This window comes from Candoia aspera, chromosome 4 (assembly GCF_035149785.1).
Source record: "Candoia aspera isolate rCanAsp1 chromosome 4, rCanAsp1.hap2, whole genome shotgun sequence".
Taxonomy (NCBI): domain Eukaryota; kingdom Metazoa; phylum Chordata; class Lepidosauria; order Squamata; family Boidae; genus Candoia; species Candoia aspera.
In genome coordinates, this window is record NC_086156.1 from 54,219,693 (window position 1) to 54,244,906 (window position 25,214).

The window sequence follows — 25,214 nt, forward strand, 5'->3', positions numbered from 1 at the left end:
TTTTCAGTCAGTTGAATCCAGGAACATATTAATACAGAGAACGATACCATGTGTTGTAACACATCCATAGACATACTGTAGTTGCAGCTACCTGTACCAAATGTGATTGCATAAATTGAAAAATACCCTTCTCTGACTCCAGAAATCATTTTCAGATGTATGTGGCTAATTCTGGGTCATGCATTACTTCCTCCATTAGAAAGAAGTATCAAATTTTTGAAATCTCAGCTGATTTTCAGTTAAAAGATTTTGGGCCATTAGGAAAGACAAATATTATTTCTAAAACAAAGATGGGAAGATTTAAATCTTTTAATCTTTTGCTAGAATGCAGAACCTTTTGCTAGAATAAAGCAGCCAAAGCCTCTGCACCATGTATTTAGAACTGAAGAATTGTGAGCAAGGTACTTACTCTAAGAGCTAATAGTCCTTCCATACAACAGTCAACATGTAAATACTCCAAGCTTCAGATGCAACAGATTAATTTAGAAGGAGAGGTAATTTTACTGCTGTGATTTTTAAACAGCTGATAGTCAGAAATAATTGCTGAGATACCACTCAAGAGACCTCTCAGTAATGTGTGCGTGTGTATCATGACTATGCAGTTTACATGATTGCCACAACTAATCAATGTTGTTATCTTTCAGCATTGTTACTGTCATCTTTTTTATATAAAATCATTTTGCGTTATACCTTCAGTACTTTTTTATCTAAAGTTTAGATATGAAACTCTGTTGAAGTAGCAACAAATGCTGATTTTTGTTCTTCTCATTAGTATTTGATTTATTTATTTATTTATTTATTTATTTATTACTATGCATAACTTCTAAGTACTTTTGAGGGTTTTTTTATATGCCCACCACATGTGGTAGAATATTCCTTCTGTTTCATGGCATTTCCAACATTTATTACTATGTGATTTATCTATTTTGAAGATTATTGATGGAGTTGTGTAGCATCTGTAAAACATTTTGTACCAATTTTCTTTTAGACTGTAGCTTGAAGTAAATTTTATGGATTTGATTCATAATTCTTTCCACTGTTTCTTTAAAATTTGCATCCAGTTTATCATACAGTTTTTTATTTGTTCTATCTCTGTGTCATATCTAAGTAGGAGTTTGTATGTGCACCCTATTAGATGGTACTGGTTTTGTATAAGGGTTTCAAATTCTGTCATTTTTCTTAATGTTCCTCCCTTGTTCTTAAGATCAGATTTTATCCTTCAAACAATCTGTAAATTATTTTATTTATTTATTTATTTATTTTCTATCCCACCTTTATTATTTTTTATAAATAACTCAAGGCGGGGAACATACCTATTACTCCTTCCTCCTCCTATTTTCCCCACAACAACAACCCTGTGAGGTGAGTTGGGCTGGGAGAGAGTGACTGGCCGAAGGTCACCCAGCCGGCTTCCATACCTAAGGCAGGACTAGAACTCACAATCTCCTGGTTTCTAGCCCATTTCCTTAACCACTAGACCATGCTGGCTTATCTATGTGTTGTCTTTGAAATATATAAGAATACTGCATATAATTGTAGAGAGGCACAATACAGCATACACAGCCATACCCTCAAAAATAGTATTCCCCTGTCAAATGATTCCATTCTGTGTGGTATGACTTTGCCTGTGTTATCAATAGATCGTAGTTAGACTTCCTCAACTCTCAGTCCACATCACTGGCTACAGTGATGGCCTGAAGCAATTCAATCACAAGGTAAGCAGCATGCGACATTATGTGAAGGGCAGAAACCTGACACTGGAATGCTGTTTGGATCCTTTACATTGATGCACCATGAGGGTCTGTTATTTAAGCCAGCAAATATTTGTCATGTCCTTGAAGGTAATGGATTCCAACCATTTTTACTATGGTTAAGGTGCTGGGCTAGAAACCAGGAGACTGTGAGTTCTAGTCCCACCTTAGGCATGGAAGCCATCTGGGTGACCTTGGGCCAGTCACTCTCTCTCAGCCCAACTCACCTCACAGGGTTGTTGTTGTGGGGAAAATAGCAGGAGGAAGGAGTCTTAGGTATGTCCGCCACCTTGAGTTATTTATAAAAATAATAAAGGCAGAATAAAAATTAAATAAATAAATCTATAGAAGTAAAAGCCTAAATCCAGCCATCCTGGCAAAAGGAACATGCATTAGCTGACGGGTAGAAAGCAGTGCAGGGGAAAAAAGACATTATGGAAAGAAGAAAAAATAGATGCAAAAGCCACAAGTGCAAATGGCACAGGATCAGAGGTGATGGAATATGTGGGAGGAAGACAGTGTCGATCTCCCAGACAGTCATGATGGAAACATTGTATTTTCAAAAAAGCACCTGCTGCTTACGATTAGAACTTCAAAACTGCTAACCCAAGGAAGTTAAGGCATTTTCCTCCAGCAGTTAAAAGGAATAAAAAAGGAACTAGTCCAAAGCATCAGGAGGTGGAAAAAGTCAGGGACAGTGGGGAATTGCTTTAATGAAATTGATCTGTGCACATTTGCGATGGAATATTGCTTACGCATGGCTGGTTCCAATCTGATTCTAATTTATATCCTCAGGCTTTTTAGTTGTCTTCTTGGAATTGTCCCATCTCTCTCACACAACTCATAAGGGGGCAGGGAAAATAAGAAAAAGGGGGGTTGGAAAACTTCCTAGCCTTATACTTCATTCCTCTTCATGGGTGTGTCCAATTCTTCTATTTCACTTTCTCAGTGATTCCTGATCTGGTTTTGGGGGGTGGGACAGGAGTTGGCCTTCATGGAACAGAATGGAAATCTCTAATACAGACTACTGAAAATTACAACCACAATAGCTTAAGAAGCAGGCCACTCTACTTTGCTCACACAGGCACACCCAAGCAACATAAACTAAAGGCTGCCTGCCTGCTTTAAGAAATTCAGATGGTCCATATTGCTTTGATATTTCCCAGCTCAGTTGAGCTGAATATCACATGACAAGCATTGGCAACAGACAATGGAAAGCCAACACAATTGCTTGCCCTTCATACTGAGTTGGTATTGATCAAATTGTCAGTTTGTAAATTTGTCTGAATAGGGTCCAAATGTGGAATTTGCTCTTCCTTAACTCCTACTCAAATCCTAATGCTGAGTATTCTTCAAAGAATTTAAAATAAAACAGATGCTTGCTTGAAATGGGAGGCAGCAGGAGAAAGTACAGCAGTTTGACAGCTGGGCAGCCCAGTCCTGTGATGGCACTTCAGTTGTCCCATTTGCAAAGAGGTGCTTGCACTAGAGCGGCTACAGTTGCATTGGGTACAAAATAAATAAGGGCACAGCCATGCACCATTGCCCAGTTCAGCATATAAATGTCTGCTGAATTCCCATAGAAAGCTCCTGCACACAACTTCATAATAATTCAAAACAATGAGCATGTCCCAATATCAGCTAGATGAGTAGGGGACGTTCTTCAGTTATTTCCTTGAGCTGGAAACCCACTGTTATTTCTCCAGTATGTTTGCATGTCACAGAATCAACTCTGATCTCCAGAGACATTATCTACTGTGCAGGATGATTTTTGTGGTGCTGGCGATGGTGAGCATATTTGTGAAAGCATATTGCCAGAGCTCTTATGAATTTGTTTATTTCAGGTAGACAAAGCATTTCAGAAAAATAATACTGGCTGCTTATATTATATTCATTTCCTCAGAGTTTTATAATCATCTTTGAAAAAAATACCATGAAGTGGATTATTGTTAGGGGTCATTAAAACACCCTACCAACTGAGTAGAGCATAACATTATGGGGGTTCTGCCTCTGAACTTCTTGCAGTTCACCAAAATTTTCAGTTGACTCTGTTTTTTTTTCCTTTCTCCATATGTTCATTCTTAATCTGGTGTCCTTAATGTTTATGCCCTTGGTGATTTCATTTCATAAATGCAAGCACTTCCTCTCTCAGATTGGCATTTGGTACATGAAAAACAAGGAAGGAAGCAATCAACTTCCTTGCTTTTGATTTTCAGTCCAACTTCAGGACTGGTGCATATAAAAGAGAATATTTTAGTGGAGATCCATAAGACAGAGAAGCAGGAGTTCCTAGATGTCAAGCTCCATGTAGCTGACAAGACAAGGAGGTGAGAACAACACAGAAGGTACCTTTAACCATTGCTGATATTGATATGATTGTGTAAATACATAATCTTGAAAACTGTAAGAGGAATTTTTCAGTCTCAGTTATACTGAGTTAATTGAGGGGGCAGGGTCTCTGTGAAACACCTTTCTTCATGTCTCTCAGCAGTTGGACTGACGCCTTCTGAAATAAACATTCAAACCCCTTGTCCTTTGCTTTCCCACGGTCTCTCACAGTAGAGGACTGAGTTGTATCCTGTCAATCTCTCACAAACAGTGGTGTATTGAAAAGCTTTTGCAACTCTTTTTCAAGTATATATTTAGGAAGTATTTGGCTTCCTAAATATATACTTCTTCATCTCCCGGTTGAACTACCAGATACAGCTGAACTCCCAGTTGAACTACCAGGTACAGTGGTCTGACTCTCTGTAAGTTTTTTGAGCTCAGGCAAGGTCAGAGAGGTGCTAGTACTTTAACATCAATTAGAGGATTTCAGCCTTACAGTTGTCTCAGCAGGTGGCAGCACCTAGCCAAACTTGGCTGAACTTAGAAGCCAAGCTAGATCAGCCCTGATTAATATTTGGATATGGAACCACCTAGGAATTCCAGGGCTGCTGGCTAGATTGGAAAGCTGAATATACCAGAGGAAGCCAATGATACCCCCACCCTCCATTCTTAACCCTGCCAAGAAAACTTCACGGATACAATTACCAGGACTTGAACTCAGCTTAAGGGTATTTCTTTTTTACTACTGCTGGCACTATTATTTTAGCCTTACAGTCAAAAAACCTTACTATTATTATTACTTGTCCATGTTTAGGCAGAAGTTATCCCTTCTTGCTTAATAAGCTCTGAAAAACTCTTGAAAGTTTTTAGCTAACATATAGTACAATTCTAAACATGTCTGCTCAGAAATGATTCTTACTTAGTTCAGCAAGACTTGTAGGTAAATGAGGTAAATGTGCTTAGGACTACATTAATCTCACATTTTAACATAATTCCTTCTTGCTCTGATGGATTCTGGTGCAAGGCTTCCTTCTAGCACATTTTTCATATTTCTATATCCAAGTTTTCTCCGTGCTTGTAGGTAAATCCTTTGAGCCAATGGCATCCTGTCCTCTGCAGCTACTGAATCAAAACATAGATCTCCTTATAACAATAATTTCAGCCAGAAAAGAGTAGCAGACTGGATCTTAGGACAGGCACACATTATTCGTCTGTACATTTACTCTGTACATTACTGGAAAGATGAGAACAACAGAATTCTAAATGGTTAATGCAATTTATAGGAAACCATTGTCATTGGGAAAAATATAAAGAAACAGTGGCTCTTAAGAGATACATCTGAAAGGTTTACCCCTTAAGGATGGTAGGCTTGGATTCCAGTGAAGAAAGTACCCAGGAATTATTATAATGCATCTATGTATTTTTGAGAGGGATGTTGTCAGGAATTAGTAGAGTAGGATCAAATGGGTCTTTGGTGCCCCACCATTTAGTGAAAACTTTAGAGAACAGCAAGATGAGTTGGCTGAATTATATATTTCTCTTTTTCCCATCATGGCCAGCTCTCACTGGAAACACTGGGAAAAACAAAACAGTAGTGTATGTACCATATATCCCATCACTATTTTGTCAGAGCTTCATACTGATCAAAATGCAACACAAAAACACCTAAACAATGCCAGAGGAAGAAAGAAAGAAAAAAAACCCTGAATATTACTATCTACAGAGGCCAACACAATAGCCTTTTTACTTCATTTTTAAGACACTCCTCTGTTGTGTCTTCTAAACTGCCCACTCTCTAGTTGCTAGACTCATTAAAAAGTTAATGAATAAGTTGAATGATAAAGCTCAGAGTAACAGTAAAAATAATAAATCAGAGTTCTAATGAGTCTCCTATTCATCATTAGCCTTACCTGCCCCTCCTCCCTAAAATGGACTTAGTTATGTGAGTGTGCATGCATCTGCTCACATGAATACTCATGCAGACCTGGGTTCATTAGGTAGTCAAGGTAGCTCTTGGTGTTGAGTACATCTCCCTGTTTCTGTCTGTCACCTTTTCCATCTTAGAAATCCTGCATAAAAATTCCTAGACTCTGACACTTTAAGACAAAATAGCTGTTTCATCCTTTGAGGACCTTACATAACAAAATGTTGCTTCCACTGTTTTATCTGTTTATGTTGTTGTTTTAATATCTTATGTTTTAATGTGTCCTGCATCTTTTATATCTTTGGTGCTTGGAATATTATGGCAGACAGGCACAAAATAAACAAAATTTATGACGGCAATGTGGAGTTCGACTGTTACAGTGACAGTTTGGTATTATTAAGTGTAACTGATATAATGTTTATTTTATTCCCTTTGAGACCTTGATGAAGAAGCAGTATCTGGAGTATATATCTTAACAACTTGCACAATAAGTCATAATAGATACATTGGGGAATAATTCTTTAATTTTATTCTTATGACATGGGATTGTGTAGAAATCTTCCAGCATCCCTTTTTAGGGTTGGCTGTCCTAGGGTAGAACCATTGCAGAACATTTCCATCCACATCTGACTCAGACAATCTTTATAGAAGGATTTCATAGTTGATGATGTCAAAAATTGCTAAGAGATCCAGAAGACTCTGGAGAGTTGAATTCCCCTACCTTTGTCCTAGAAAAGATCATCCTAGAATGCAATCAAAACAGTTTCATTGCCAAAACTAGGCTGAAACTGGATTATTGTGACTCCACGGGGTCCTGAAAATGATCAAGAAGGTGCCAATTGTGCAGAACACAATCCTGATTTTTAAGTCAGTAGCTAAATGGGATAATATATTTTAATTATTGTATTTATTGTTTTAGAGGATTGTTGGTCTTCTTATGCTGGCTTTGTTTAAAACTCTGGGCTCTTCCCTGTGAAAGACTGGTGTAGAAATAAAATAAAAAATAAAACTTGAAAGTCAGTTTCATCTTCTGGGGAAAAAAATGTTTCAAATAGTAAATACAAAACTAGCTTCCAAGATATTGTCTGGTGAATAGATTAAGTGTTTTGGCCTTTTTGCCTCCTTATGTAATAGAGGCACAGATTCCATTCTTCTGAAGAGGATTAAGGGTGAGTTTATTATGCCATATTCCTGAGAGACCCCATATTCTGGAAAGTATCCTGGAACAGTTGGAAAAGATCAGCTCTGTGCCCTCAGGGTTGGAGTCCTCTATATGTTTTCTCCAAGCAAGAAAAAGCAGGTTTAGTAAAACCAAAGAATGCAGCTTATGTTCTGAACAGAAGAATTATTCAATTTCAGTGTAGTTTAATTGAAGAGGCAATGTGAAGCTAGAATGCAGGCAGATGCCATGCTTGGAAAGCATCTCATGTGACCTAAAACAGGTTTCTTAAATTGAAAGTGAAGATAGGATGAAGTCAAAGCACAGCTGATTTTTCATGAACCAGGAGCCACAGTTTGGCCTTTCCTATACTCTAAAATTCGCCTTTCTATCCATCATGCCTCTTCCTGTAATGTGTAATAATCATACTGTGCTTAATAGTCATACTAATGTGTATGAATAGGACTGAAAGAACTGGGCAGGTTGAACCTGCAAAAGTTTAAAAGTAGTATGAAGAACTATCATGGAAAATTGATTCTGACTGCTTCAGAGACAAGAGCTGACCCAATGAGTTTGCGTTGCAAAAAAAAAAAAGTATGTCTTCTGAATTTTAGGAATCACATCCTGACAATACAAGTTTTTCAACAATGGGATAGACAGCTTTGGAAAGTGGTGGGTTCTCATTTTTTAGATATACAGTCTTTGAAGCTTTTTTCGTGGATCAATAGAAAGTAGGAAATGCTGTGCGAGGTTTCTTCTTTTATAAAGGAGATTAAATATGCTGGTACTCTGTATAAATATATTTGTGCTTCATACTTTGATTTTCATTTCTACTGTATTCTGGAAAAGGCAGCAAAGCCCAGGCTTGAAAATAGCCAGGAAATTGTCTATTTCTTATATTAAGCAATAGTGTTTGTAACAACCACTTTCTATGGTTGGATATTGCATACAAAATTAATAATATATTTCATATTTCTCTTTCAACAGGACCGGCTGTAAGGTACAGCGAGTTTGAAGTATCAGATCCTAAACCACCACCTCTTGTTGGACAGCATACACTAGATGTGTTAAAGAATACATTGGGGTATAAGGATCATGCTATACAGGAACTGTTTGACGCTGGAGTAATAGCTCAGCATGAATTCAAGTGAATTGATTTGACTTCCATTGCTGATGTGGATGAAGGTTTTGTGAACCAGAATGGATATCTTCAGTTTTCACAGTCTATTAATTGAAGTGTGATTGAATTCTTCACATTATTTTTATAATCATCTGAAATTCATATAGCACCAAAACATCAACCTTGCACATTTTTTTAAAGAATCTGGTTTACCATCAGGAAATATGGGTATTTATTTTTGTAAAGTTCAGAGGCCATCTCAGTATGGCTCATCACTCCCCAGAGGTTTTCATTGTAGGTATTCTCAAGTTTACTATAATTATAATAATGATGAGTGATATCCACAAAGGGACATTAAAAAAAAATGTAACACTTGAATGTTGAGTTTCTTCTGAAAATATTTTAACATAAAATCACAATTTTGAGCAAATACAGTAGGTGGTTTCATTATTCATTTAAAACAGGAGCCTAAGCAGCTTGCCAATTTCTTACATGAGCCCTAATGAAAGAGGCTCTTACAAAGTTAAGTTAGCTATATTTAAATTAAATTTACCAGGTTTGCTCTGGTAACTATTTGCTTTCCATCACATTACTATTGAATAGCAGCTGCATTGCAACTTAAAAGTTACTCTGTTACATATCCCTTGGTCTGCAAAGACATATTTAAATCAGCTGAGTATTAAACAGTGAATGAATAATGCTAGTGATTTTGTTCTGGAGAGCTCTTACATTTTGCTAAATTTATTGGAGGTGAATTTCCAGAATAAGAGCAGCAGTCCTTTCCCAGAAACATTATTTCTGCAAGCATTTGAAATACTTTTTTGAGTTCTCTTAATAAGGAAATGAAAATTACAAGCTGACTTCTGCTGCAATCCTGAATTTCCAGTTGCAGGAATAAAAATTAACGGGAAATAGAAACTTTTTTTTTTTTTTTGCTTTCTAAATGTAAAAAACAGCCAAAAGATCTCTCTCATCCTCCTTTAACATTTAGAATGTCTGGCAAAGTTATAGCAGTGCTGGGTTCCTTCTAGTGCTTCCTGAAATGACCATATGATCATCCTTTAAGTTTTATTTCAATCATCTTTTGCATTTTAGGAAGTAAACCCAAGCCTTGTCCATTCTGGAGATTAGAGGAAGGGAAAGGATGATCCATCTCATTACGGATTTATAAAAAGTTAAATACTGAAATTCACTCAAAGCAAGATCTCTGGTGAAATTCTCTGTAATTACTATTACTGAGTTTTATATTAATTGAGCTAAATCAAGTTTGATTCAATTTGGTTAAAATTGATGTATTTAAATGTCATGATGTAATCAGGGGTAAGAACCAAATTCCTTATTTATTATGATCAGGATGCCTGGGGAATCACATTTCCAGAGCTTCCAAAATCAACAGATTGAATCAGGAGGCATATGGAGCTGCAAATCCAAGGGTGTTCAGCAACAGGAGAGGAATGTCCATGCCTTGCCTGAAGTTAGACATAAAGAAGTTCATTTCCCTTTCTTCATCCAAGAAAGCCTATCAACTGACTACCACAAAATGTATTTACAAAGCAAGTATAAGCCTTAAGCACATCATGGTTACTGATATTGCAAAATAAAATCCACAATCTTCCTGTCACCATGTTTTCAGTAGTGCCCTTCCCTGGGAATTCATTGATGAATTTAGAATATCTAGCTTCTATGCCAAGAGCAACTAATTGCATGAGTAAATCTAGTAGAATCTAGACCATAATTAACAGCACGCGATACATGAAAGCAAAACCACTTCTTGTATACAAAGCAATGTGGCATTTCTCCAAAAGCAAAGGGTGGGAGGAGGGCATCACTGTTCAATCTTGCAGGCATATAATTTAGATCAAACGTAAATCCTGAATAAGAAGATTCCATGGGTTTGTGTGTGTGTGTGTGTGTGTACTAAAATGAGCCATTGCCCTCTTTCCCCTAAAACTAAATAAAACTAACCCAAACTGACATTCAGCAAATAATGACCATATTTCATTCAAAGGATCGGAAACAGGCCTGCTTTTATAAGTGGCCTGTCAGTTTGTTTCTAGTTTAACAAGCAACATCCTCCGCGCTAGAGTTGAACTTCACAACTATATGTTGCTTTACAGAAAAAAATGAAAGCAAGAATATTATTATACAATTAAATGGAACTGCACTTATGTTTGAAGTTCTGTGGCAGGGGCTTCCTTTGTTTGCTTAAATTGTGTATCATTATCCTCTCTTATTTTTAGATTTCCTACTAATCTTTTTTCCTTTCTCCTTTGTGTGCATAAGCTTACTTGTGTTGTTGCAGTCTCAGTATCAGAGTAAATCATTTGTCCATATGCTAAATCCATTATGAGATTCTTGATGCAGAAATATTTGTAACTATCAAACATTTGGAGCAAGTGCCAGAGAGAGTGAGCAGGGTAAAAAGTAGGTTTCAGGGATGGAACTGGAATTACATAATTCACCTTTAATTCAAGAAGAACAGCCAAGGTTAATGAAAGAAAATGCCAGGAAGTCATTTTTAGATAAAATCATCTGTTCCTAAACTGGCAATTGTAGTAACTGATTCTTATATTTACAAATAGACACAATGATTTCACTTAGTGAAGGCCATCTCTTCTTCATTTCCAAGAATAAAATATTTAAATCAGAGTCAGCAGAACCATATTCAGCTTTGTTCAAGACATCTGAAAATAAACCATCTTTGGCTTAGGTCAAGGCTTCTGAAAGGAACTTTTCAGAAGTTTCTCCAGCCCTACTGACTTAATTTTCACTTGGCTCAGTGCAGTTATTAAAAACACGCATGCAAATACAATATCCACAATTTGCTTCTGAAAATATAGATGTAAGTCTACGGATAGGCTTGTTTGAACTGCAAGAACTTTCTATCTAGTTTCCTCAAAAGCAAGTCATAGCTTGATTAAAGTTGCAAGAATGACTTGGATTTTTTTTTTCTTCTGAATATTATCTGAATTCTGGACTTACTGTTTGCTTACAGATTCTGTTAATTTTGCCGTGTTCAAGCCTAGCAGTCTGGGATCTTCCATAGTAGCTGCCATTTTACTATTTCCATGTCATCAAGAGGTGATATTTCCATTCTTTGATAACATGGAAACAACCCAAATCAGCAACCATTGAGAGAGGTTGCTGGATTGCAAGGATTTAACTCTACTAATATTATACGACTATAATATGGACATATTATATGACTATAATATGGACATGGTTTTCCATGGCTTTCTTCTTTATATTATATAGGGAGATACTATATAATTAAGGCATCTGAAGATCAGATTCACATGCACTGTATTGAAATCTCTTAGTACTGGAGGCTTGACATATACAGAAGCAAAATAGTAATGAAGAGGAGAAAGTATATAATAAAAAGTAACTCAAAGCTGGGAGAAAGTTCATGTTCCATTCTATAAAACAATTTGGTTATTCATCAAACCCACTAGATAATCTGTAGAACATAATGTTGTAATGTATTTAAATGTAACGGGAGGAATAATATGCCATGGGCATCTGCCTTAAGTGCTATTGAATAGCCAGCAGAACATCTTATGTATGGGAGTTTTTCTTTTTAAGTGTACAGTGATATCAAATGTTTACTTCTATTTTACAGTCAACAAAAGAAGACCAAAGATTTGGCTTTTGAAAAAAAAAGTTGTTGTAAGTGCTGCTGTGATCCTTGGATGGTATAGAATAACACTGTAAAATTGACCTCAAAGAAAGCATTACATTATTTTAAAAAATTGGTATTGACACACAAAAGTGATGCATTCTCAGATTGCAGATTATTGTGTAACATGTGCCCAATCTAATTATCTAAGTCCCAAACGTCAGAAACCACATTTTCCAAACCCTCCATTTACTGAAGCTGAGCATAACCTTCTCAGTTGCCACATTGTGAAAGACTTCCAGAAATTGTATCCCAAAAGTATTACTAAAGGCACTTAAAATACTTCCCAGCTTTCTATTGCAATGCTACACCCAAATATCCAATCTTTGGAAGAAAATTAAACATACAGGATATTTCTGTTTATTTGTGTGTAAAATATATTTGTCAATTTTACACAGTACTTGTATTCCTGTTCTGATTACTCAAACCTGAAGCTGGCTTGGCGACCACCATAAAGTTATTGTGAAGTAGAAACAAGCTAGCCTAGTGTTGAAAGAAAGCCAGATTGCGTTGAGGCAAGATTATGATTGTCAACCAGACTAGAAACAGAATTTACTTAATTCCATAAGTAACTTAAGTGTGAATTATAATAGTTCCCAATTCATGAGTGATTCACAAACCAAAATTATTTGCTGATTCTACAAATAACCTAAGATAATGAATACAGTAGAGAAGTCTATGACCTGACCTAATGAGTTCTCAAGGATGAAGAGCCAAAAAGGTAAAACTGGCTGGATATATATGTTATTAATTGCTCACCTAGCTGTGCTGTATACTTGCAGGGCTCTTTTACAGATAATGTTTCAAAACAATTTACAATAAATTTATTTCAAAAATTTTACAGGACTGTGTCAGATGTTCAAAGAACAGTGGAAACACTGATTAAGATAGTTGATGTTGTTTATTCGTTTAGTCGCTTCCGACTTCGTGACTTCATGGACCAGCCCATGCCAGAGCTTCCTGTCGGTCGTCAACACCCCCAGCTCCCCCAGGGCGAGTCCGTCACCTCTAGAATATCCATCCATCTTGCCCTTGGTCGGCCCCTCTTCTTTTTGCCTTCCACTCTCCCTAGCATCAGCATCTTCTCCAGGGTGTCCTGTCTTCTCATGATGTGGCCAAAGTATTTCAGTTTTGCCTTTAATATCATTCCCTCAAGTGAGCAGTCTGGCTTTATTTCCTGGAGGATGGACTGGTTTGATCTTCTTGCAGTCCAAGGCACTCTCAGAATTTTCCTCCAACACCACAGTTCCAAAGCATCGATCTTCCTTTTCTCAGCCTTCCTTATGGTCCAGCTCTCGCAGCCATATGTTAGTACGGGGAACACCATTGCTTTAACTATGCGGGCCTTTGTTGTCAGTGTGATGTCTCTGCTCTTAACTATTTTATTGAGATTTGTCATTGCTCTTCTCCCAAGGATTAAGCGTCTTCTGATTTCCTGACTGCAGTCAGCATCTGCAGTAATCTTCGCACCTAGAAATACCAAGTCTTTCACTGCTTCTACATTTTCTCCCTCTATTTGCCAGTTATCAATCAAGCTGGTTGCCATAATCTTGGGTTTTTTTGAGGTTTAACTGCAAGCCAGCTTTTGCACTTTCTTCTTTCACCTTCATCATAAGGCTCCTCAGTTCCTCTTTGCTTTCAGCCATCAAAGTGGTATCATCTGCATATCTGAGATTGTTAATGTTTCTTCCAGCGATTTTAACTCCAGCCTTGGATTCCTCAAGAACCGCATGTCGCATGATGTGTTCTGCATACAAGTTGAATAGGTAGGGTGAGAGTATACAGCCCTGCCGTACTCCTTTCCCAATCTTAAACCAGTCCGTTGTTCCGTGGTCTGTTCTTACTGTTGCTACTTGGTCGTTATACAGATTCTTCAGGAGGCAGACAAGATGACTTGGTATCCCCATACCACTAAGAACTTGCCACAATTTGTTATGGTCCACACAGTCAAAGGCTTTAGAATAGTCAATCAAACAGAAATAGATGTTTTTCTGAAACTCCCTGGCTTTTTCCATTATCCATCGGATATTGGCAATTTGGTCCCTAGTTCCTCTGCCTTTTCTAAACTCAGCTTGTCCATCTGGCAATTCTCGCTCCATGAATTGCTGAAGTCTACCTTGCAGGATCTTGAGCATTACCTTACTGGCATGTGAAATGAGTGCCACTGTTCAATAGTTTGAACATTCTTTAGTGTTTCCCTTTTTTGGTATGGGGATATAAGTTGATTTTGTCCAGTGTAGTGGCCATTCTTGTGTTTTCCAAATTTGCTGGCATATAGCATTCATTACCTTGACAGCATCATCTTGCAAGAAAGATAATTAATAGTTATGATGAATTCAAACTTCCATAAACAAGATGGATTCAATATTACTTCTGAACCAGCTGTTACAGTTATACATTCTACTTTGACTTCTGCTGGCAAGGTAGATCAAGGATATAACATCTCACCTACCTTGTTCAATTAACCAGCAATGAAAAGACAGCACCTCAATTCATATGCATTGGTAGAAGAATGAGAGACACTTCTCTGTAATTTCTTTTCATGCCATTCTAATATGGTGGAAAGAATATTTTACCAGTTTCCAGCATTTGACTGTTTCACATGTTACAAGAGAAACCATGACATATTAATCAGCTGAATAAGAGGAGACAAGGTTAAGAAAGTGGGGGAAATGTTAATGTATCTCCTCTGGGTGTTATTTCTTTCATTCATTCATTCCTGGCAATGAGATGAAGGAAAAAGGATGTTAAGAGGGCCAATATGAATTACTTAAAATTACTTACTTGAACCAAGTAATCTAGATGAGTTTAGTGAGACTGAATTAACTTGATTTGTACTACTTTATGAAATAAACCATAGAAACTGTCTTAATCTCAGATATGTGAGAATGTAGCTATAGTATCTACATTGATAGAGCACTTTTCTAGGGTTACAGGTCCAAAGTGAAGATGTTACATTTGCTAAAACTTTTTGTTAAGGTGATTTCTCAACATTCCACATCCGTCTAAGAGTTCATGTTCTTACCCTAATTCATGTTCAGACTGTTCATGTATTCCTTTGTAGTGTTTGAGAAGGAACTTGTTACTTATCTATAGCTATAGTTCTTTGAGTGGCCTGTGCCCAGAACCCTATTTGGGATCTTCTAAAGCCTTACAGAAGTGTTTAGCAGAAGCCTTAAACATGTGATCCATGCAGCTAGATATGGCTGCCACTGACCACCTTCGGTTTCTTCGGATCAACACAATGGGATTAAAGGGCCAAGGGTTCAGCAGCAAAAAAGCGGAGTAAGAGAGTGGGTTATGTTAACTCACAGATGGCCACTTGGAAAATGTAATGTTACAAAGAAGTAATGAGTTTTCATTGTGGCCTTTGTAACCACAAAATGGGTGATTAACAAGCTTCTTACATGGAGGAGAACCTGGTTATCATATGACTGACAACAGGACAGCCTCTCAAAGGTTGCATCCTTATGGAGCAAAGGTCCAATGTTTAATGATAGGGAAAAGTAAAGGGCTAAGCAGCTGCTGCTGCTACTGCCATTGCTCTTGTGGAATGAACATGGATCAGAGGAGGAGATGACTCTTTGGCCAGTCTTCTAACAGAGTTTGATCGTTGTGACTACCCATTTGGAAAAATGATGAGGAAAATCCCTACAGCCTTTAGAGGGGCTTTCCTGTTAGAATGATGCCATACAGTCAAGTACTAACCAGCTCAGCCTCTGCTTTTTCAAGATCATCTGAGGTCAGCCAGATGCTGCTACTAAATATCCAGTAATTAGTGCACTGGTAAGAAAGAAACCCTCTTTTCAATCACTCCTCATCCTTTTACTGCTAACCGTTGCATAGTTTTTAGTGTATTTCTTTTGGCCAGCAGGATGGGTTGGTGGTGGTTCTAAGAATTCTATTGCAACAGTCTCTGCCACTATCAGTCACTAATTAAAGTCATAAGCTGCCTATTCCTGGTAATGTGAGCAGGGTTTTTTTTTTAATTCTTTGATGAGCAATTGAAATTTACTAAACAAACAGGTACGGAGTGCACTTTTCCTTAACAACTGGAAACTATTTTGAAACTTTCTGGCTCTCCCCTTCTGTGTTAGTAATTAGAACTACATAAGATTCTGATTTGCAGCAAGCAGTAACAAGGGAGTCAGGGGAGACTGAGAGGTTCAGGTCATTTCCCATTAGCAATTTACAGTGTCTTCTAGAGTCATCCAAGCATTGTCATGCCAAAATAACAGTGATGAGGAAAGGCTTTACATCACTGCAACACTGGTTGAGTGATACTGTGAAGTCACTGTAAGTCACCGGTCAGGAAATGGCTTGAGTTTCAGGGACATACGGTAAGTTTCAAGAAATTTAAAGTTCTCATGATGTATCCTTTGGGGCATCTTCCAACACTAGCAGTTTTAAAAAGAAGCTAATTGCCCAAGAGTTCTTTGCATTTTCTACATGACATTTATGAAAGGGACTGATAGCTGTTTCTTCAAGACAAGTGTGATTGTTCATTTGGAAGACTATGGAAATAAACAGCACATTGCCTCCAGACCCATGCTTCTTAAAAGGAAACACGCATGGAAATGGGCTAATTTTTCTCAAAACACATTTATTTTTCTACTTGGTTGGGGGTCTTTTCCCACCCCTACCTGCAAAGACAGAGATGAAATACAGAATGCCATTTATTACTGTGAATGCAGATCCACTGTGCATGCATTTACCAAAGGTCAGTAACAGGAGAGAGAGAGACACTGTTTGATCTTTTGATCAGAGGCCTTTGCAGGATCCACTGGATTCCTCAGAATGACAAAGTGAGCATCATGCCATTCTAGTGTAAGGCTTGCTGCTTTTCTATATGCATGCAACATCATGTTGCAAGCTGTTAAGGGGTAGAGCTCTGTTACAAGTCTGATGCTTTGTCATTTGACCCCCTTTAATCCTGGATGTGTCTGCTTCTAATGGAGGGCAAACTGTTTTTTTCTCACTAAAAATGAGGTCTAGATAAGCTAGTCATACTAATGCTGAACAAAAATATTTCTGCCATTAAAAGTTGGCATTGATTATCTTTCATGGTCCTGGTAACCTCCTTCATGCATTCATGGTGATTCTGTGCCAATTTGAGAGCTGCTCTAGGCTATGGTGGCCTCAGCATTGCTTTTATTGGGCAGTTGGGCCAATTTCTGGCTCAGCCGTGACATAAGAGGAGTTTTTCACTCATAGGAGCTTCTGTCTTGCCCTGCTTTCAGCCTTTTACACTAGGAACTCTCTGGTAGATTTCACAGATAAGCTTATCTGGCAACCAGATCTTAATCTCTCCAGTCTGTTTCTCAATTCCTAGAGAAAAAAGCTAGATTTCTCCAGTAACATACAGTAAGCAAACCCATCCTTAATCCTTCCATCTAGTTATAATTGCTCTAATAACATCCCCCCTTGATTTATTCTTTTTGTTTAAGGACCAAATTCTTGTGTATAATCCTGGTTCAACTGTTGGAAGAAGCACTTGGCTGCTAAACATCACTGTCAGTGCCATCAGTACTGTTTTAAACTGAAATTTACATGCAGAAGGAATTATGTCTTCATAGCAGATATAGCATGGAAAATAGCAATGGGAGAGATGGCATTCTTCTCTCTTCTGGATAAATAAAAGTGAGGGGATTTTTGTTACCTCAGGAGCTGCCATAGCTCAGACAGGTGGAACACTCATAACTTTTTGCAGTGTCCTATTGGTCAGCTTGAGGGAGCCCTGACTGGGTCATACTATATCCTGCCTCTTCTCTGTGTTTCAAGGAAACTGATTGCAGAGCCATCTTCAAAACATTTTGGAGAAACTGGAAAGCAAAAATAGCACCATGGGGAAGTACCTCACAAAGAGTTGTAATTACTTCCCCACATTCTCATCAGTAACAGGTATGTTGAAAGAGGAAGGGAGAAATGGTTAGAATACACATCCCTGCCACACATTTTTTTTTCTTGCACTCGAGGCAGACAGTTTAAGGTAACCATTTAGTATTTCTACAATTTTAAAACACCTTTTGCTAAATGAGGAAGCCCATGAAGAGGCCTTGTATTTGTCTTCGAGCTTGTGGTTTCAGCTCCTGAAAGGAACATCTGAGAGAAGGCTGCTTTATTTTGTGTTATGTTTGAATTTAATTTTTTTACAAGTAAACCAGTCAGAGTGCCTTGACATGAAGGAGTTCTATTATTACTAGATCAGTAATAATGATAATAATTAGGGTATATTTTATTTTTCAATCATATTTCTCATGGCTCACACCAGCTCTGAAAAATCAGATCAGACACAGTGTAGAATGGGGACCCTATAATCAGATCCATGGGAAAGTTGCAAAGGGATAGATGAAAAAAGAAGGATAAATTTGACGTCCTGGCCTGACAATTCAACTCCACCCAGATCTAAAAGAGATTCAAAGGAAGCTGTCATTTTATGTATCTTTTCCATTTCATATAACTATTTAAATACCTAAACTTATACTCAGGTTTACTTGCCCCACTTTTGCTTTAATAGAATTCCACCCTTCAAAGTTTTGTTGCTGGAGTAAATTTGATGATTTGAAAGGGTTTACAGTGGAGCATATTTTATGGTTATTGTTTTTGAGATGTATCCAACATAAACCACTTCAAAAAAGCTGTTTTCTGCAGCTTAAATTCACTTTTGCAGAATAGATGCTTTCCGACTGGCTGAGCTGGATTGTCTGTGAGGAATGTTGTTTAACTTAGTCTGTGTTGTATTTATTACAATTTTTCCTTCCCTCCTTTTAGAAGTACTTTGGAATGTACGTAGGTCCACCAATGCTACTTATTTTATCCCTACAACCATCCTGTGAGGTGTTGGTTAAGAGATCATGACCTATGCCATCAATAGAGTGAAGCTTCTCTTGAGAAAGGGAAAGATTCCAACCAGATCTTAACTGTGGGAACTTCTTGTGGTGCAGATAGGACTGGACTGCCCTCTAAGGTCCTTCAAACCATGCTCCTCTCAAATGATCTCCCAGTGATCAGGGGGTGATGGGGAGGGCAAGGGCAAAGAAACCAAGCCTGGGCCAGTGTGAGCAGGCCAGAACAAACAGGCTGGCTCTGCTTTAGCTTTTTTCCTTTAGGAGCATAAGGACAAAGTGAGTTTAAAATACAAAATGGCACCTTGTCAGAATATCTCTCTGCAGAAGTGTGAAAAGAAGCATTAGCTATGTAGCTCATAACAGAAGTAATGTACTTGGCCATTGAAAAATGCTTTTTCTGAATTCTTAAATTACCTAACTGTACTACTGACCTCATTGTCCAATTGCAGCCATAAAAAACTTCTCATTACAGCAGCTCAGACTTACATACAGAGAAGAAAATTACTGAAAGTAATCCTGAACCTGGGAATAGGTGCCAGGTGGTTTTTAAAAAACCACTAGTTTGTATGCTACAATGCTATAATCACACATTGATTATTCTTGATTCAAAAAATAGGCAACAAAATTGACATTAATTTTTTCCTGGTTATCGTATTCATTCTTTTTTTTAATGTACAATTTATCTTATGAAGTAATAATAATATATAATATAGATATCAAGAAATTCATAATAATATAGTCCTACCTTTTAAAATTACATAACCTTGTCTTTTAAAAATATTGTATATTTATGTATCTTGCTAATCACAAAAATTGGGATAAATATAAGCTATACAAAAATGCCACGGGGTAAATGTAATTAGGACTATCAAATCTGGGCTGAAAATATCCAGATAACCACTAGATGGCAGCAAAGAGATACTGAAAACTTTAACTATTACTGCCATCTAGTGGTCATCTGGATATAGTAGCTCTACTGTAATCAAGATTCAATTGTGTTGGCTTTTGAGAGCTGCTCAAGAGTGCCTAGATTTTCTATCATTTCACATTAGCTTGTATTTTCCTACTTCTATCACTAATTGGATCAGGGATGAAATAAACAGAAAGCAGGGCACCCCTGAGACACCATAAATCTCTTCTTTAAAATGTGGGAGAAATTGTGTGTTTCATTGAAGCAAGCAGCAGAACAGAATAACTAAGGGAAATCTCTCAAATGTGGGTAGGCTTGGATCATGACCCACATCTTAAAGTGATGCAAAAAGACATAAGGTAGTTGATTTCAATGAAGTGTTAATCCAGTTCCATCTGGCAGAAGCTTCCAGGTTGAGTTGTTCTCTTCTTGCCCAGGCAATCTTTGCCGAGACGGTTACTGCTGCCTTGCGCTGATGACATTACATTCCCACTGTTTGCTTCCCTATGGTGATCGCTGAAGAATGCTGAGCAACTACTGGGGTGTGTGCCAGCTTGACCATGCACAGTTACCCTTAACCTCTCCTCTTTTGTTTCCAGGCGTTCCTCTGGCAGCAGTCATCCTAGGAATTAACTTTTCATCCAAAAAGAGGGCATTTGTTTTCTGTAGCAATGCCGCAACCAAATCCAAGTGCAAGCAACTGGGAATTTAACCAGAAATACAGCTCCTCTGCATGAGAAATTAGGCCTCAAACACAACCCTGATTGTTCATTGACACTTGTTAAATGACCACAGGAAAGAGGCCAATATATGTGGGATCCATGACTCAGGATATTGCTGCAATCCTGGGGAGTTGTCATACTTTTACCATGCAGGAAGTTTAGGAAAGGAAGTTATTGCTAATAACCTAGAACCAGGGTAGGGCCAGTGGTGAAAGCCAGCTCTGAAAGCGACTGAATGGTTCAGTTCTCACAGGCTTTTCATTTGCTCCTTGAATAAATGTTGCAAATATTTCCTTTGCTGCTGTTCATCAGATGTATGGCCAGCATCTTTTATTCTTATCATTATGCCCTTACTGGTCCATTACTCTGTGACTTCAGAACATTTGAAAACAAGCATTGAAAGAAGCTGTAAAAGTAGGCAAAGAGGTCTAGTTCTTCATGTTTCAGAAAGTCTCCATTCATGATGAATGGAGCCTTAAAATGAATGCACATTTCTCCAATCAAAGTTCGAATGAGACAAACCTCTTGGTCAGTAACATAACCCTATGCCTTCCCCAGCTGCCCACTTTCAGTTCTATCAGACAAAACTCTAAAGATAGACTACAACATGGTGTATATTCATAATGTCCTTAGTTCACTCAGTGATTCATGTCATTTGTTTTGTATAGATTAAACACTATTTGCATAGTGTTAGTGTTAGTTGTAATTAACAGTGATTTGTCTAAAACAAAAGACAAGGTGTCTAAACTTTCATGGCTGTTCTGGCTGGGGCAGTTGGGGGGGGAATAAGTAATTTCACAATCTAATTATGAATTAGATTATGTGCAAATAAGCCAATCTAATTTTAAGAAAATTAACTCCCCCACCCCTGTCAGGTTATACAATTTTTAGTTTTAATGTATCATTATTAATTAAAGGCAGAAAAGGCCCTAGAACCTTTTAGTACACTCAGTTTTTCCAATTCCCTGAGGTGAGGCTGAGAAATGATTTACTGGAGAAAGGAGTGGGAACTCTCGTTTGCCCAAAAGGTGACTTCTGAATAGTTCATGAGATTGTCTACTGCCAGAATCAGTGATAAGGAGATTTGAATGGGATAGTGGCTGATTGGCTACACAAGTTGTGGAAATAGGACCTGTTGTAGTGTCCATGTAGCAGTCTTTTCCAATCTGATATCCTCCAAATATAATGTCCATAATTTCAATCTGAGCAGGCTTATTGCAGAGTTTCTTTAGTTTTCCTATCACAATATTGTTGATGACTCTACAACACACCCCTTATATAGCTAGCTCTTACTGTCATATTTGTCTGCAAAACATCCGTATACTCATGTCTTTTTTCCCCATATACAAATGACTGAGCTTTGTTAATGCCTAGCATGAGAATTAATGCTATACATTTGATGTAATCAAATAAATACTGGAATACAGCAGCCCTGGATTAACCATAAAGTAAAATTAGCATGTGTTTAGGACGCCAAGGGAAGGGGGGCACCACAGAGTTTTTTCTCCTAGCTGTCATGTCTTTAACTCTTTTACTTCCACACTCAAGTTTAGTTATCAGCACTTATTGTGTCTTAATGTCTTGTCAGTTAACCAATGGAAGAACCGAGGGCCACCATTGCTGGGTTGTGCTTAGGGAATCAGTTGGCCTTAATCTGGCTCTGGAATACAGTGCAAGGTTTAGCTGTTTCAGAAGATATAACTGATGTTTGAAACTTCCCCTTGCCTCTAGATAAATGGACATCCAGTTTTATCGTTCTGTCTCATTGTAGATAGAAATTTACTCTGTTAGTTATTACAGTTACTTAGTACATCTAGAAAATTCATACATCTGTCTTGAAAGGTCATGGCATTTTACATCTAACAACATCATAATGCAATACTTTACCTTTTTCTTCCTCTTTTCTTCCTCTTTCCTCTTCGGTGAAAGATGCAGCTTGTACAGTAGAACCTCTATCTATTCAGCTGCTTAAAGTATTAAATAGTTTAAACTGACTAACTCCTTCCTTTCAGCAAATGGCAGATCTGTTTTCAGTTGGATTTTGCAAGTTTTTTAAAAAAATGTAACTTAAAAGAAAGTGTTTGTTTTATATCCCTGTAAGTCTTTCTGGTGCCCTCATTCTGAAAATCTTTGGATGCTGCTACGCTCAGACATTGACATGCTATTGGCTTATCTACCCTCCACATGTTTCCTTCAAGGAGTTTAAGTGAAACACATGGTTTTCATACCCCTTTTTAACCTTCATAAGAACCCTGTGAAGTAGTGCGTATCATTAAAAGTGTTGTTTTTAACAGAGCAGAATTTTGATCCAATGGGGTATGGGTGGGGGAGGCTAAAAAGTCTTGTAAAATGTTCCATAACCATTTATGTACATATCACCTTCTAAGAAATGGAGACTTTGTAGACATCTTTATCTAAGTAATGAAGTTTTTAGCATAAGCAGATCAGGAAAATCAACAAATAATCTGGTTTTCATTCTTTGGCATGTCTATTGCCCCGATATAAGGTTCTTTAATGCATGTTTTTCTGATTTTTTTTTTTAATGTTACTATCACTATCGTAAATGGTCTTCTTTTCAGACCACATTTGTGGATTTTTAAAGAGGGAGAGTTTTTGTTTTTGTTTTGTTTTTATTCTAATACCTTTGCTGCTTTGAAGTCCATTAAAAACAGAATGCTCAAATTTATCCCAAGGGAATCTATGGTAAAAATCTTAGTGTGTGGCAGGCCCGGAGTTGTTAAGTCAGGATTTGAACCTAGAGGTTCATTCTTCTAATCCACCACTTTAATTCCTATAACATTCTGGATCCCTGTTATAGCATTTGGCATTCATTTCATTATTAAATGTGGGGATTTATAGCCCCTTTATTCTAAGATTTCAAGATAAATAACAAAATGATATTTATTCTAACCTGTTCCTCCCCCATTTTGATCTTTAAAAACATCTTTGCTTCCAGGACTCATGCAGACTCTGACTAGAATTCCTGGAAAGACTTACGAAGTTTCCCTTCTCAATTAAGCTACTTGCAGCTCATGGTATTCTTTTATTGCTGTTTGTTTATTTGTAGCTTCTGCTATTTCCTGCGTGTTTGCCTGTCCTCCTTTTCCTGCAAGATAAGAGCCTAAAAACATGTTATGAGAAGCATAATGGAAAGTATCTGCATGGAGAGATTATTTCTACAATGAAACGAAACCTTTCTCCTGGGTGGTTTCTAGATTTTCCACACAGAACCTTTACCATGATATTGTATCAGCTTGCCCAGGGTAAGTGGTTGTGCTGAAGATCTTTGCTCGGTGTGTACTGGACTGGGTGATGGCACAAGGTCATTTATTGGCTGGTATGTAATTTGAGGGTCCTCCTAGATTCACAACTCCTGCTTGAAGAGCAGGTGGCAGTCGTGGCCAGGAGAGCCTTTGCTCAACTTTGTGTTGTGCACCAGCTCCGCCTCTGCCTGGATCAGGAGTCCCTTCGAAGGTCACTCATGCCCTGGTCACCTCCCACATAGACTACTGTAATGCGCTCTACATGGGGCCACACTTGAAGAGTATCCAGAAGCTGAAGCTGGTCCAGAATATGGCTGCAAGGGCAGTTTTGGCAGGGTCCAGGAGGAGGCCTTCTCTGCTGTGGCACCTGCCCTGTGGAACTGCTTACCCCCAGAGATAAGGCAGGCCACTACTCTCTTGGCCTTCCAGAAGAGGGTGAAATCATGTCTATGCCACCTTGCTTAGGATGGGAAGGGGATATCCATTCTTGGGGGTGGCTGGTACAGTGATTGTGCCAAGTACAAAATCCAATTCCCATCTTGAATTTCACATTTTATATCTGATATTTTTATAGTTTTATTGCTATTTAGGTGTATTTACATGATATTGATTTTATATTAGATTGTTTTTTACTGACGTTATTTTATTTGTAAGCCGTCCAGAGTCGTCATGTACGAGATAGGCCGCAGAGAAATTTGGCAAATAAATAAATAAATAAATAACCCCCCCCCACACACACACACAAAAATCATATCTCACCACAGCACCACATCATCCCACCAACTCTACATCTGTTGGGCTTCCATCCCAACCCAATGCCTGGGTTAAAAGCATTCTTCAAGAGTAACTTCATGTAGAGTTCGTTATAGTAATCCAACTGAGAGGTGACAAAGGTGTGAGTGACTGTGAGCAAGGCCTCTCAGTCTAAGAAAAAGCGCAATTGGTGCACAAGATGAACTTGTGCAAAGATCCCATAGCCATGGCTGCCACCTGCTCTTTGGGTAAGATTCAGAAGTTCAGGAGGACCTCCAAATTGCGTACCAAATCTGGGAGAGTGCTATCCTATTGGGAATCAAAGATGATCTATGGGGCCAAACCCCTCAAGCCAACTCCATTTTGCTGGTGTTGAAGCCAGTTCTTCCCCAGACCCTTTTAGCCTCCAGGCACTGAATAAGTACTTGAATGACATCAACTCCCCAGCATGGGGCAGAGATGTATAAATGATGATACCACATCCCATGCTGTCAAATGACCTCACCCAGTGGTCTCATGTAGATGTTAAATAGGACAGGCAAGAGACCCAGAACACGGAGGCACCTCACATAAGAGAGGCCTAAAGATGAACTTTTCTCCCTCTACTAACCTGACTGGAACTGGTGTGGAAGAAGGAAGAGAAACAGTGCAAAGCAGTGCCTCCCACTCCCAGCCCCCAGAGCCAGTCCAGAAGGATACCATGGATGATGTTAATCCACCAAGAGGCCCAAGAGGTCCAGGATGGCCATACCACCCC

General features: G+C 38.1%; 1 protein-coding gene across 2 annotated transcripts in view; it reads left to right on the plus strand.

The window, feature by feature from the left end:
- SUGCT (succinyl-CoA:glutarate-CoA transferase) overlaps window positions 1-25,214 on the plus strand; it is a 634,652-nt gene that overhangs the window by 302,526 nt on the left and 306,912 nt on the right. The window contains exon 14 of one of the 2 annotated variants that reach the window (XR_010067980.1): window positions 8,150-8,666. Coding sequence is in view for 1 of the 2 variants with exons in the window: in XM_063304166.1 (XP_063160236.1) it covers window positions 8,150-8,313 (164 nt within the window). In the remaining variant the exon portion in view is untranslated. Of the gene's footprint in view, window positions 1-8,149; window positions 10,257-25,214 lie in introns of those variants that run through there. The other variant, XM_063304166.1, reaches the window with a different exon arrangement.